The sequence below is a fragment of the Trachurus japonicus genome, chromosome 4, assembly GCF_045865225.1.
Source record: "Trachurus japonicus isolate A0001 chromosome 4, Traja_1.0".
NCBI lineage: Eukaryota > Metazoa > Chordata > Actinopteri > Carangiformes > Carangidae > Trachurus > Trachurus japonicus.
Genome location: NC_140910.1, coordinates 31,146,003 through 31,162,166, shown reverse-complemented (window position 1 = coordinate 31,162,166; position 16,164 = coordinate 31,146,003). Strand labels below are relative to the sequence as shown.

The 16,164-nt window shown below is 43.6% G+C and overlaps 1 protein-coding gene and 1 long non-coding RNA gene across 2 annotated transcripts; one reads left to right on the top strand and one right to left on the bottom strand.

Moving 5' to 3' along the window:
- Nucleotides 1-9,380: 9,380 nt before the first annotated feature.
- LOC146989205 (uncharacterized) lies at nt 9,381-10,825 on the bottom strand. Its single transcript, XR_015035783.1, has 4 exons — nt 10,742-10,825; nt 10,516-10,631; nt 9,538-9,626; nt 9,381-9,435 (listed from the first exon to the last, which is right to left on the bottom strand). It is a non-coding gene; the product is annotated as an uncharacterized LOC146989205 (long non-coding RNA).
- A 2,702-nt stretch (nt 10,826-13,527) lies between these two features.
- Nucleotides 13,528-14,931, top strand: LOC146989204 (E3 ubiquitin-protein ligase TRIM35-like). The gene has a single exon (XM_085775462.1). It carries the CDS (start codon nt 13,528-13,530, stop codon nt 14,929-14,931), a length of 1,404 nt encoding a protein of 467 aa, XP_085631588.1.
- Nucleotides 14,932-16,164: the final 1,233 nt, after the last annotated feature.

Sequence of the window (16,164 nt, the reverse complement as noted above, 5' to 3'; positions counted from 1 at the left end):
GGAGGGTATCCCATCCAACATACATGCACTTGTGATTGTAAGACTGTAACATATCCTAAATTTGGGGGAGGGCTAACACAAATCAAAACTGCAGTATCAATTTGGTGTAGATTTATAAGAGAAATTTAGATTTATAGATAGATTTTTATCAGGGCAAGTGGGAAAATTGTATAGAATGATTGGTTAGGCTATTTAAAGTTTTGTTCTCTGCTGCTGACACTCCTTTCTGGGCAGTCAGGGCATCCTAATTAGAGAGAGGACAGCTGGTCTTCCTTGTCTGACCTTTGTGTAGATGTAGATTATGAGGAAAATTAGTCCTAAACTGGTCAAAATTTTAAAGTCTAACAGTGTATAAGTCAGACACCAACATCTTGAACAATTTTTGGCCACTCACTACCCCTGAAAACATGTTTGACTGATTTCATCCAGTTAGGCCCATAGATAGGCTAGGAACGTATATCTCAAAGGGCCATAGTTTTCAAGCAAGATGAAAATTAAACTTTGTCGTAGGACAAACAATGAAGACATCGTTGAAAGGTCTTGACCTAGGGAGTAACATGTGTCAGTATGAAAACTTAGGTCAGCTCTTGCTCCCCACAAGTGACCTTTGAACCTTGATCCTGACACACTTTTAAAGGCTTCTAGAGCAGCAACAAAATGTGCTACAGACAAGTTATACACATTTTTGGAAAGCTCTTGACCTCTACTATCAGGTCCAATGGCAAACCAGCAGGAAGGGGTCAAGAATAGGGTCAAATATGGCACAAAACACCTTTTCTCCCTTTTAACAGGAACACACATCAAATCTGACCAAACATATGTGCTCGGCACCCCAGAAAACCTATAAAAAGATTACAATGTTCCTGGTCTTAGATAAACATAATAGGGAAAACACATTAGAACTACAACCAATATGGCTGAGCGCACATACAGTCAACGTGTCACTATGGCAACATGTAGTTCTTGTATCGATCTTCCAGGGTTGGGGTTGGGGTTGTCACACTAGGGTTCAGAAAGTGTCTATTCGCTCATTCTTTAACAAAAAACGCATAACCATGACATATATGTTTATATCGTGAGAGATTGTATGTTATAAAATATAAAAATAGTAATGTATTAGTGCTAGTTTAGACGTGATTTCTACCACGCTGTTTCGCGGTCTGAACGGGATGCGTTCAAAGGCAATAGGATTAGGCAACGTTTCAAAACGGAACACCCAAGCATCATTCCTCGACACATTTTTGTTGCTATAAAGTGAGAGTGTTGTTTGAAGACTGTGTTCATAAAATGTGGCTTAAAAAATATGCAACCAGATGGGTTAATAGCCAGTTTAGCTTACATTAGAGCATTGAGCTATTGAACGCAGCCCAAGGTGCCCAAGGCACACAACAGAGAGGTTACAAGAAGTTGTCAGAGAGGAAATTTACTATAGAGATTGCCAGCGTGTCGTCATCATGACGTATTCCCGGCGGGGAACGCAAAGCATTGTGGGAAACTTTGGCACAAACAAACGCGCCAGACTTTGAATTTGTGGAGGCAAGAACGCTAGTTTCAAATATCTACTGCTCTGGTTTGAAGATGCCATCAACCTGCTGTGTTGTGAACTGCAACAGTCGTTCGCACGATAGACAGGGCAAAAAGTTACATTTAGTACCATATAAGTAAGGGATAATGTATAGTTCGGAGGTTGTTATGGAGAAATAAACCCCGACAGGTTGTATGGAACCCGGTTTCATTCAACATGAAGGGGTTTATTTCTCCATAACAACCGACCAACTGTACATTATCCCGCTTATTACACGGTTTACGAGTGAAATAATTAATTTGAAACATAATGTTGATCAAAATACGACTTTCATCGATTTAAAATTGCATTTAGCGAATCTGCAAGACCGGGTCACTTCCGCTGTTTTGCCGTGCCTCCTCCCGTTCGTGCATTTGAAGCCTTTGATAATCAATCAGTGGATCGATAGATTACCATACACGTGTTAAGATGTGTGTATTGTGTGTAGTCGTATCTGTCATAAACAAGAGATTAACTTTACTGTTTACGGGGTGCGTTTGTGTCGCGGAGCCGCGGTGCCACCGAGACGAGAGGAGAGCTGTGACACCGGGTCAGAGGCTCTGATCAGCAGGTTTAGTTTCCAGCCACGATGTGGAAGGAGCCTCCACTCTCCTTGTAACAAGTTACAAGTCATTTATCTCTAACATCACTATTAGTCCGACGCTGTTTAATGACGGTAAAAATGAAACACAAGGTAAATATCCTGCATAGTTTCTCTTTTCTGTGCTGCGCTGATCAGAGCGGCGTCCCTAGCAACGGTCCGTTATACATGACGAAGGTCCGTTATAGATACTTATCAGTAGGTGACGTCACGGTGCGTTCCACCTGGCCGCCGCCATGCTGGGTACCGAACACTGAGTTAACCTCTATTCAGCTCAGTGCAGCCACATCCTCTCTGACTAGAAGACTGCTGCCTGATGTAGTTTGGATATGGATATTTCTCATTTTGATGGCCTTGCCTTGAAAGCACACACCTCCAGCACCTTTCTGCTGAGACGAGCTTTGACAGCGCGGTGCGCCGCTCTCTCTCCCGTTAAAACTTAATCTAGCTCACCCAGCGGACCTCTCTCTCTCTCTCCTCGTCTCTCTCTCTCTCGCTCACTGTCTCTCTCTCTCTCCTCGTCTCTCTCTCTCTCTCTCTCGCTCACTGTCTCTCTCCTGTTACTTATATGTGTTTAACCAAATACACGAAAAGCCAAATCAAATCAAAAATGCGTAGCCCACTTCTTTTTTTAACTCACAGACATTTTCATAAAGTAATAAAATATCTGGACATTTTGCCACCGTTAACATTGAGACAAAAGGCTGCAGGAATGGAAGAAGAATTCGGCAAATCTTCTTATCACGCAAAAAGTCACAACAAACAGGTTTTGCACAATGGTTTGCACAGATAAGTCTTAATATGCGCAACACCTTCTCATCACAATCCACACCATCTACACAGCTACGTTATCAGCTCAGCTGTTATTAAAACCCAACTCATCAGGACGCGATGACCACCACTCACATTAAACAAACCGTTAACAATTAATCCACACTCAAACCGAGGCAACAATAGTGTTAACTGTACTCAACAAGCTGTTATTACAAGGTTTACAACAGATATGACAGACAACCTGGGCCGTGTGTGTGTGTGTGTGTGTGTGTGCGCGCGCGTGTGCGTGTATAAGAAAGGGAGGGAGGGAGGGAGGGAGAGAGAGAAAGTAGGTAAAAGCTGCCAGCTGTTAGCTACCGTAGCTCAGGCGTCGGTCTCCCGTCAGGTAAAAGCTGCCGTTTATTCCTCAAATGAAGCTCATGAAGTTGTTGAGCCTCTCCGGTACAGTTATCCATCACTGCTGTTGAATTAGCCGCTAAACTGCTGGACGCTAAAACCGAGGGGGCGTCTGTGTGTTTACAATTCACGAAAGCAACGTGAACGTACGTGCCGCTCACACTCAGTAGAGTGAGGCAGCCTCCCTTGGCGTACATGTCTCCCAAGCTGTTTAATGACGGTAAAAAATGAAACAGAAAGTAAATATCCTGCATAGTTTCTCTTTTCTGTGCTGCGCTGATCAGAGGGGCGTCCCTAGCAACGGTGTATTTTACTTAGCAACGATCTGTTAAACAGGAATAACAGACTGTTAAATGCAAAATCAAGATGTAAATAAATATCAGAAATATCAATAAATTATCGGAACACGACATTCAATAGAGCCATGTAATAAAAAAAGGTTTATCCACTATTTTTGTGAGATTTGATGTCACAGCCCATAGACTGCCTTTGGAAGTCGGTACCCAAGATGGCGCTGTGACCGGCTGCGAACGCTGTGTGACGTCACGTGATATCTATCTATACAGAAATAACAGACCGCAGAACGCAGCACTGGACCAATCAGAGAGCAGCATTTAATAGAGCCGTGTAATAATTATATATATATGGGTGCTGGAAGTTGGGCAGCAGGTTAATGTCAGCGGACCACACCATGTTCATAGGGATCCAGCCCTTTGATTGTCTTTATTTTGTCCTCGTATCGTTTATTTGCGGCTGGATTTAGTTTTAGGCGGTATGGTTCTTTGTTGTTTTCCTTTGCCCGCTGCATTGTGCCAGTTAATTCTGTTTTTTATTGTACTTTTGTTATTATTTACATTGTCCATGTCTAGCGCGCTATGTAGATCGGGGGAAATTGGCCAAAGATACCCACAATCCTTTGCGTTTCTGATGACGTTGCCGCCCAGTTGGTCACGTGTCTTGGCAATCTCTATATCAATTTTATCAATAAAAGATGGCTACATCTATCCAATGCAATATGGTGAAAAACTCAAAAGATTGCAGATTTCAGTGTAGCCTATTGAAATGAAATTATTATAATATATATTAGAATATGGTGATAGAAAGAAAATTGTGTTTTAAATACTAACGTTTCTGTACATTTGCAGGGTCAAGAAGTGAAGGAATCAAGGTCATTTGATTTGAATTCATTTAATTGTCATATTATAACACAGGGTGGTAAAAACAAAACTTAAAGAGTCATTTTCATACTACAGATAAAGAATACAGATGTGACAGTGGTGTTCCTGTCACTATGCCTCCAATTGATCATGTGCCCTGGCTACTTGGCCAAGGGGATGTCCCTTTGGGTGACTGGCAAGCGCGCATGACTATTACCCGGGAGATGTGGGTTCAATCCCCGCCCGGGCCCTCTTCACCTTGCCACATTCTGGCGTTGTTGGCAGGATCCATGTAGCACTAGGGGTGGGTCCATGGATTCCTAATGTGTGGCAGCCTGCGCGGAAGCACGAGGACGTGCTTGTGAAAAGAGGGGGAGAGATGTGACAGTGGTGTTCCTGTCACTATGCCTCCAATTGATCATGTGCCCTGGCTACTTGGCCAAGGGGATGTCCCTTTGGGTGACTGGCAAGCGCGCATGACTATTACCCGGGAGATGTGGGTTCAATCCCCGCCCGGGCCCTCTTCACCTTGCCACACATACACAGATCATTACAACTAGAATAAAACATGGTTAAGTAAGACCATCTACACATATTTATACACACATACACATTTAGTGGTGGAAAATCTAACCACTTACGGCATTGCAAGTTTATCTGTATAGCCTGTTTTTACAAACACTTTGTCTCCAAGGTCATCATTACATAGCAACAACATCCTCTGCCCTTAAGGGGCGTTCACACCGGACGAGATAGACGCGAATGGAGCGGCAACTCTACATTGAAAATCAATGTAAATGGCGCGATGACACGCGATTCAGGCGGAGGCGGCGCAAATGGAGCGTCTGGAGCGATGAGACGCGGCGCGAATGAAGCGGCGCGTCTGAAGCGGCGAGAATAAAGTTGAAAATATTGAACTTTTCAGGCGGCATCGCGCCGTGACATCCAATCAGCGACGAGTTCAAGCCGACGACGTCACTTCTCTGTACGGTTGTTTACACTCAGAACAACATGAAGGAGAAGCTGATTGTATTTGAGCTGTGTGTGGCACCGCTGCCGTCTGCTACACAGAGTGAACACACACACACACACACACACACACACACACACACACACACACACACACACACACACACACACACACACACACACACACACACACACACACACACACACACACACACACACACACACACACACACACACACACACACACACACACACACACACACACACACACACACACACACACACACACACACACACACACACACACACACACACACACACACACACACACACAGTGAACCCAGACAGGACGGCGGGTGGTTTTCCGGTGTTTCTGAGACTTGTACAGCAGTAGTACAGTGCAGCAACGGTGGTGATATCAGCCATGATCGACGTGGAAAGAGAGCAGGTTGAGATCACCGGTTTTCAAATGAACGGGCGGAGCGTCTAGCGCGAATGACGCGATGGACGCGAATGATCCAAAATGACCAAGCGGCGCGATGGAAGCGTCTGGCGCGATTATATTCGCGTCTATCGCGTCCGGTGTGAACGCCGCTTTAGACCCTCACATCCACTGAGGAAAAACTTCAGAGAGAAAAAAACAGGAGAAACTTCAGGATGAGCAGCAGAGGGATCCCACACCCAGGACGGCCAGACGGGACATAGATGTTGGACATAGAGCATACAGGACATATAGTATACAGAGAAGAAAACAGTTCACAACAAGCAATAGGAAGTACTAAACTTTACAGTTTTGAGGAAAAACTTTTAATCTACTTTGTCGTTGACTACAACCCAACAGTACTGTGGTGATGAAAAATGGTCACGAAATAAACAAAGCCCTATACACCTGGCCTGATCTGTTTCACAAGAATGTATTAATTTATCTCCTCCTTGTGGGTCTCTAGGCTTTGCCTTTGCCTGTGGAGATGCTGGTGTGTCTGGTGCAAAAGAGAAGCTAAAGACTTTCATGAGCCCCTGTTGGTCACTTTTTGAGTCGGGTTTTAACTGTTTTAGTATCATGTTGTGCTCACTTACTGTAACTAACAACAATGTAGTCGGACTATTCCACTAAAATACCTGAAATACAATAGTCATGTAATGCTAAAATGTAGTGAAATGTAAATCATAACTCTATAACAATGTGTAACAGCCTAAAACAAACCTCCCTTACTCATGAGCTAATGATATGATATGATGATAATGGCAGTCCTGGAGAGGAAAGAGTTGCCCATTTCCTCCACCAACGTAGATCCAGCTCCATCCTGGTTGTCTGCTCCCCACTTTATCTGTCATTTAAAGAACAGTGCACTTCATTAGTCTGAGTCTGAGTGGAACATTCATCAGTTTGTTTGAGCGTTGTAATCCAGCACGCAGCGCTCACTGGATTTGAAACTTTCCAATGACTGTCAGCATTTAACATGATGAGTTTCACCTTTAATAATGATAAACCATGTATTACCTTGTGTCTTATGGGTTGCAGAATTCAATACAATTATGTAAACATCATCAAATTATAGCTAATAAGAACTGTTAAATATCACTGTAATTGGCTATGAAACAAATAATAAATAAAATGATATTGCAGTTGATGCCATATGCCTTGGGATAAAGCACAGACAACAAGGACTTCATGGCAGTCAGGTGGCTGCATTCCGGGCAGCCTTCACTTAGTATAGTTGCGTACACCCTTAATAGCAGTAATTGTTGTTGTACTGATGGCAAACATATTAACAGTCACACAAAAAAGATGAAGCTAATATTGTAGTTTCAAAAAAAGAGCCCAATAGATAAATTCATTCAACTGGGTTTTTTGTTAGTCTGTGAAAGTTACACAGATTTTCATTCAAGTGTAGTACAGTTGTGAATAGATGAAGTGCAAAATAACTTGGAGAGAAGAGTATGGCCCAATTCCAATCCGAGCCCTTACGGACACACTGACTTAGGGTGCACTCACACTAGGCACACTAGACTAAAGTCCTGATTCTATTGCCAGTGTGAGTGCAAGTGAACCGTGCCTGAGCACGGTTCACTTCCCTGGCCCGGCACGGTTGGTGAGGTGTGCACGGTGCGCTTGGCCAGGAATGCGTACAGTAATGCGTCGCGGGCTCGCTCTCCACCTCGTGTCTGCAACCGCGTGTAAACAACAGTCACGATTGCGTCGCGCCATAAACATAGCTAGTTGACATCGCTTTGATTAAACTTCAAGATGTTACCATGACAACCGGTCAAACAATTAAAAAGCGCTGTTCTTTCTGCAGTCAGAGCGCATCCGCCGTGTTGGTATATCAACGTGATGACGTATGTGTCGGAGGCAACCGTGCTTCAGCACGCTTGGGTTGGAGGTAGTGTGAGTGCGGGCCAGCGGAGGACAGGGGAGGGGGGGCATTCGGGCTTCAGCACGGCACGGATCAACTGGCCCTAGTGTGAGTGTGTCCTTAGAGGCGCATTCACGGGAATTCCGTGAGAGTGTGAGGGCTGTTCCGTTGTCAGATCACCAAGTCAGTGAATGAGCCCTTACTGCCCCCTTACCGTAAGTTAGCACCGATGCTGACTTTGGGTAGGGGAATTACCCACAGTTCATAGCGTTGTGAAGTCAAACACATGGGATGCCGTTGGAACGCAAGTGTTAAAAAAAAAAGCAAAAAGCAAATAAACAAACGTAGTCAGAGAGAGCTCTGCCGCTCTCTTTATTGTTAATGGACAGGGGCAACAAAAAAATAAAAAAAGAAGTTTACCGTCAGTATTAACGTGTGCAGTTTGCACACGTTAATACTGACGGTAGTAGTACTGCAGAGTATTGATGATGATTTGATCAGATCTGATCCAGGAACATTTTGTTTTGAGTCCGTCCCCCTCACACACTTTGTGCGTGTTGAAATTACAGTGAATTATCATTTCATGACCGGAGTCAACAACATTTTGTTGTCAAGGTAACGTGTCGTGAGAGTGCTGTTCCAGTCATGTTTACAGCATCTGGACCCTCACAGACTCTCACACTCTGTCTTAGATCTGACGTCACTTAAGTCAGTGAGCATTCAGGGCTTGAGTCTTTACGCCGGGTTCACACCGGAACGCCGAAGCGCCGCGAATAGCCGCGGAGCGGAGTCCGCTTCCATTCGGCGCCCTCGTTAACTGGTGTTGTAGTTCAGACTAGACGCGGAGCGTCGCGGTCCTCCGCGGTCGGCTCGCGCCGTGGAGCGCCGGTTTCGGCGTCTGCTCTATTTTGTGCGCGAGCCGCGGCCGACCGCGTCAATTCTGGCAGGAAGTCACACAAAGAAACACGAGAGAATCCGGTCAATTTTCAAAATAAAAGCGATTTTCAAAATAAAATACCGCGATTGACAAATGCGACCGTATTTATATTTGTCAGACTCAACAGAGAACAAGAGAGATGAAAACACACACACACAGGATAGGGAGACACGGAGTGGGCTGGCTGCAGGGAGGAGGAGGGGGGGTCAAAACACACAAACAAACAGGGAAAGAGAGAGAGAAAGAGAGAGGCAGAGACGAGTTGTTGTAAAGTGAAGGAGGACGTGAAATTAATCTTGGAAGTGAAGTACAGGGAGTTGTTTGACCCACAGCACACGGTGTTATAATTATATGAGGTTATTTACTTATCCATGATGTAAAAAACACAGCTCTGAATGTGAGTAAACAACAGCTGAAGCAGAGGCGCTCGCGACCGCCGCGGAGAAATCAGCGTCTGGTGTGAACTGGAGGGACGCGGCTCGCGCGCGATTGGAACTGGGCCTATAGTGTGGGTCAGCTGATGTGTGGATATACATACATATTTAGAGCACAAAGAATAATGCCATGATGGCATAACTCTTATATGATACACACCTGCTCATCAAGGCTGGAGCTATTCCCCTAGTCCTCCTCGTTGTCCTCGCCTTTGCTGCATTCAGCTGAGACCGACCACAGACGCCCTTTCCTGGTGCATACAAAGACAAAAAGTTTCTAGTGTTATTTTAAAAATAAACTTTCAAGTAGTACAAGAAGTTCAATGAGAATCTATGTGGAAAATACACAAAAGCACTTACTGTACATGCTTGGCCCTCATTTGGAAGTCATCATCATTGCAGAGAAGCACCCGTCAAAGTAGCCCCCTTCCTCAGAGCTGGAGAAAATAAAAAATAAAAACAGTACATTGGTCACACCATGTCCATTTATGTCCATCTCAGTTGAATGAACCCAAACATGTTGCAAAAATGTTGCATTTTGTCATTATTGTGTGTCTCCTGCACCCACTCCCCATTTAACTAACTAACGCAAGCCAAAATAGTTTTGGCTCACTGAAAGATGACGGCAAAAATGGACGCATCTGTCCTTTTGGTTGTTTAACACGGCTGAAAATCATCATCTATTAATGGAGTTTCCGCTCCTGCCCGCTCCCGTTGATTTTTTATTCCCGTCCCGTCCCAATCACAGGATTAATAAAACTTTGACTCCCATCCCGCGAGAATCACGTGACCCGTGGGAATTTCCAACAAGTGTCATCCTCTATTCTGCGCACAGCTTGTCCACCTTGAAAGAGCTTATCACCCACTCCATAAAACTCTGGTAAAACGGTGTTCAAACACACTTTGCCAGTCTGTTGACAGAATAATTGAAAATACACTTATATGTAGAATTAAAGGTGGCAATTGTAAATATTGCATAAGCCAGCCCACCCTGGCATACTCCATTTTCTGCCAGCATCCATATGAAGTTTAGGTGAGAGTTCTCAGGTGGTGTTATGTTGCGTGTGTTGGAAATATGATTGGTAAGAGCACCGGTGTGATGCTGCACTGAGCTAATTTAAGGTGGTACTGTGGCTTAAATCAGGCCCTGTGAAAATCACATTCTAAATGAAGTATTATGGTGATGTTGAGGTGTGCAGGCCTACGACTACAACTACTACAGACTTCAGAAAGCTTCTTGGACTGGTACATCCACATAGAAATCCTAACATGATGTTTTTCTACCAAAATAAGAATAATGATGCACAAATTATCACGATCACATACCAAATCCTGGCTCTTGTTCATCAAGCATCTCCACACCGGTCTCCTCAAGGACACAGAGATGATCATCACGTTTTCTCCATCGTGGCAGGTCTGATGCCTTTGTCCTCTTTTTTGACCTAAAAAAAAAACACAATATAATCAAAGTAATGCAGTTAACCACACAGAATTCCTGCACAAATGCATCATAATATCTGATCCCCATGCATGGAATAAGATATTAAATTACCTTTGTGTCAGGCTCTTCGTTTTACTGAGCATCTCATTGAACTCAGCTTCAGCTGTAGCCATTGTAGGTATTATCTGTTACCTGTAAAACAGTGAGAAAAGTACAGTGAGGGCTGGCATGTAGCATTAATGTTAGCCTAGCTATGTTAACGTTAGCCTAATCATTAAAATCTACATCAAACAGTGCAGCTAGTAAAGTCAGCCAGTTTAACAACTTTGATCAACCACATCTCTCAAACTTTGTTTGTGGTTGACGACACTGGCTGGTTTTTGGAGGTAAAATAGCTTTAACTGTTAATTATTTAATCACAATTTTCCATGTTGTTTGTTTAGGCCTACGTTACCTGAACGGGGGCTGCCTGTCGGTGAGACGATGACGGACTTGCCGGAAGCTACGTCAGTCACAATGAAATCAGCTGATCGTTCACTGTAACCATAGCAACGATGGAAATCTGAGCTCAACTTGTTAATATAATACATCCATGATGCACAGCTCCACCACTTCCTGGATTTAAGGCAGGTCCTTCATTTCCTGTCTTACATTATTGGACACACTAGGTGCGTTTCCATCAGCTGTTTAGATGCGCATCGAGATGTATCGCATCGGAAAATGATGATGGAAACGCCGTGATTCGCATTAAAATCCTCTGATTCGCACAAAATGAAATACGCTCGCTATGGCCGGGTTTTGGTTGATTCGAATGGGATGGAAACAGCTGTATGCGAATCAAGTGTGACGTAGCGCACTTTCACCCCATCTGCTCCCGTGTTTGCAGTTCACTCACAAGACAACATCAGGGTTTCCGCTGTCACACAACAATTAATTAATTGTGGCGCATCGCCACGGCAAAATAAAAGCCCCCACACACCTTCATATGTGATTACTGCACAGTTCTTCATAGTTCCTCCTCAGTAAAAACCAAACTTATCAACCAGCGAATCCAGCGTTTATCATTAATAAAGTCTGGGGCGGCGCAACTCTCTCTCTCTCTCTCTCTCTCTCTCTCTCTCTCTCTCTCTCCCACACACACACACACACACACACACACACACACACACACACACACACACACACGGGTCGCGTTATGACGGTAATAAACATATGCGCTAAATCGCGCTAATGTGTTCAAATCAGACCGTCCGTCCGTCCGGCCGGGGGGGGGGTGCAAAGTCCGTAGATGGAAACACACATGATTCGAATTTCTTTTAATGCGCATTTCCCAGTAATTCGAATCACTTTGGATGGAAACATGGCTACTGATTAATCCAGGTGTGTCTGAGTAGTCACAATGGTCAGACACACCTGGATTAATCAGGTTGTCCAATAATGTAAGACAGGAAATGAAGGACCTGCCTTAAATTCAGGAAGTGGTGGAGCTGTGCAGAAGAGACGATCAGATTCAGCTTCAGACCAAACCAACAACTTCCTGTGAGTGAGTCCAGCTACAACACTGCTGCTTCAACCTGCTGACACTCCACACACTGAAGGTGAGTTTGCCATTCCAACGGCCCGCCCGCGGGCCCCCGGGGGGTTTTAAACAGGGAGGTGTCATACAGGATGTCACCAGTCACTTGAAATAGTCATGCCACATATCGTTGGAAAGCTAAAACTCTTGTGATTAAAGATATGCCGACCATTCCTAAATATAATCATCACAGCAACACTCGAATCAGACTATAAACATGCTAACAAAGTTCGTAAAAAGCCGATATAACTCACGATTTGTGTCAGGGCAGGCTCAGGATCACAGGGTTTCCCCACAAACTTGGTGTCGTTACATTCAGAAAAGTCCAGTAAATCCAATCCAGTAAAACACACGGTTTGTACCGGTAGATAGCCTCATCCCGCTGCTGCATCTTATGAAATTACGCATTGTATATCCAGTAAATCCGTTTATTTCTCCTCGTAAGTCCGGCGTTTACATGAAAACAATGTTTATTTCACTTCACAAAATGGCGCTGCGCTCTGACCTTTCGATTGACAGCTCACTCGACCAATCACAAGCTCCCTGTCCCCGGCTGCCGCCTGCAATAGCGAATGAGTGGCTGTGTCTGTATGAGGAACATCCCCTTCGACAGCGCTGAATGGCTTCAGCCAATAGAAACCGATCCCGATGGCACTGATGCATTGAATAGCCAATGAAATTCCGAAAAAAACGATGTGCTGCATTCACGGTCCCTGGGAAAAGGCAGCACTGCCATTTTCATGCGTAACTTTGCAAAAGCTGCACTTTGGCGCATGTATTGTTTCTCAATGGCAATTTTAGGAAAACGCCTAGATATACACTTAGAAAAACATGTGTAAAATACTAATTTTTAGCAGGATTGTTATCAAATTTGAACTGGGGCCAGGTAAGGCTTCATGCTGTGGTCCCATTGTGTTTTCCAGCTAAAATTCTCAGCTACACTCATCTTCAGGCATCTGATTGCAACAAAAAAATTCAGGCGAGAATAAAAACATTCTAATTCAGTGTGTTCCAACTTAGATTACTCAATGATAATAGCACTTATAGTGATTATTTCAGTTTGGGGAAAAACTTCAGAGTGTTACCTTTCAAAAGAGACCAAGCCCATCCATATATTCTCCAAACAGTTCAAGAACAGCATTCAATTTACTTTGAGTACGCCTTGGATAGGCGAATATTACAGAATTTATAGGAGTGGTAAGAGGCTAAAACCTGGACTCAGAGTCACAGTAAACTTCAGTCAAGTCTGTAGAGGAGGGAGGGGAGCCACGACTAACTCTATTTCCTGTCTGCTGTGTTTTCAGCTTCATTCACAGACTAAATGGCTTCCAGACTAGAGGAGGATCTCTGCTGTCCGGTCTGTACGGAGGTCTTCAGAGATCCTGTTGTTCTGTCCTGCAGCCACAGCTTCTGTAAAGGCTGTCTGAAGAGCTGGTGGAGAGAGAAAGAAGATCCACTGTGTCCAGTTTGTAAGAGAAGATCTTCAAAGTATCATCCACCTTGTAACCTGGTGTTGAAGAACCTGTGTGAGAGCTTCTTACAGCAGAGAGAGCAGAGATCTTCAGAGGCTCTCTGCAGTCTGCACTCTGAGAAACTCAAACTCTTCTGTCTGGACCATCAGCAGCCAGTGTGTCTCGTCTGCAGAGATTCAGAAACACACACCAACCACAGAATCAGACCCATCAATGAAGCTGCTTCGAAACTCAAGAAGGAACTTGAGGAAACTCTGGAGCCCTTAAAGAAGAAGTTAAAGGGTTTTGAAAAGGTTCAAGTGAAGTTTGATCAAACAGCAGAACACATTAAGGTCCAGCCCCGACACACAGAGAGGCAGATTAAGGAGCAGTTTAAGAAGCTTCACCAGTTCCTAGAAGAGGAAGAGGAGGCCAGGATGGCTGCACTGAGGGAGGAAGAGGAGCAGAAGAGTCAGAGGATGAAGGAGAAGATGGAGGCTCTGAGCAGAGAGATAGCAGCTCTTTCACACACAGTCAGAGCCACAGAGGACGAGCTGAGAGCTGAAGACGTCTCATTCCTGCTCAACTACAAGGCTGCAGTGGAAAGAGTCCAGCAGCGCCCCCTGCTGGAGGATCCACAGCTGGACTCAGGAGCTCTGATAGACCAGGCCAAACACCTGGGCAACCTGACCTTCAACATCTGGAACAAGATGAAGGACATGGTCTCCTACAGTCCTGTGGTTCTGGACCCAAACACTGCTGAACCAGGACTCATCCTGTCTGAAGATCTGACCAGTGTGAGAGATGAAGGGGATGATCAGTCTCAGCTTCCTGACAATCCAGAGAGGATTGATGATTACCCCTCTGTCCTGGGCTCTGAGGGTTTTAACTCAGGGACTCACAGCTGGGATGTCGAGGTTGGAGACAATACCATCTGGAGACTGGGTGTGTTAGCAGAGTCTGTGCAGAGGAAGGGAGATGAGATAAAGTCTGGATCATGGGGAATAGGGTTCTATGAAGGTGAATACGGAGCATTTTCACCATCAGGTTTAGACATTTATCTCCCAGTGCAGAAGAAGTTCCAGAGGATCAGAGTGAATCTGGACTTGAACAGAGGAAAACTGTCGTACTCTGATCCTGATACTAACACACACATACACACCTTCACACACACTTTCACTCAGAAGATGTTTCCATACATTTACACTATTGATAAACCCCCAGTGAAGCTGTTACCAGTGAAGGTGTCAGTGACAGTGGAGCAGAGCAGTTAGAGATAAAGAGGATGATCATATTTATAATGTTGTTTATTTCTTAAAGGAAAAAGTCAGTGAATTGAACCTGTTAAACTTCACCTGTCCTCCTGCTGTCTCATTATTACACTTTTCCTTTACTTTTTTTTTTTTTTTAAACTACTTTTCATGGGTTAAATATGTTCACTCTCAACACTCAATTACTGAACATTTGATTCTTCTTCTCTAGAAGAAGATCTGGAGTTATTCCTAGGATGAAAAAATATCAAACATGAAAAGTTGAAAAGTGATTCTTGTTTAATTACATATGTAAAAAGTTTGTATCTGTTCACATTAAATGATCTAAAATGTATTAACGTGTCAGTTCATCACAAAATCTGAGTGTACATTTGTTCCTGTTTTTCATTAACATAATAAAATATTGCCTTGACTTGGATTCATATTCAGCTTCGTCTTTAACGTCTCCTGCATCTACACAACATCCCGTTCTCTTTATAATTAGCAGCAGAGGAGGACGAAGTGTTGAGATGAAGTACTGACACCACACTGTGTACAAGTACTCTGCACAGGTACAAGTACTGCACTTAAACAGTTGCTCCCTTCCACACAAAGAATTAAGATATTCACACCAAAGTTTTTCTAACAGGTAAAGCAGCTTTCTGAACACAATTATGTCAAGTTTCAAAGCTGTCAGAGCTGGTGTTATTAATCTACATGAGTTTATATGTCTTGAATCACACGCACACACGATATGGTATGACAAGGAAATGTGTACGGTATATAAACTTTTTTTTTTGTTTTTACATCCCTATGCAAACAGTAATTCATTTATCAAAAAACACATGAAAAGACGCTTTTTAAAACAAGGCACATGCCTAGAACTGCTCCTCTACACTGTTAGCCTTTGCTGTAAAACCTACAGTTAATTACTTTAAAATGTCCAGTAAAATAACTTAAAAACATTGAACAGTATAAAACTGTAACATGCATTGCATCATGGGAGTTTTATTATAAACTAGAGTATATTACTGTATAATTTCAAAAATGCAGTAGTATACTGTTGTAGCATAGGTCCACAAAATAAAAACAGTTATTTACTAGATTACTTACAGTAAACTACACTTTTGTATTTTCTAGTAAGGTACTGTAGTTTGGATTAGGCGGGAATGCATCTAAAAGCCATTCACCAGTTGCCATTTATGTTAAACAAAAGAAGAGGACGAAGAAGACGGTGGACAAGTGAAGTTCATTCAT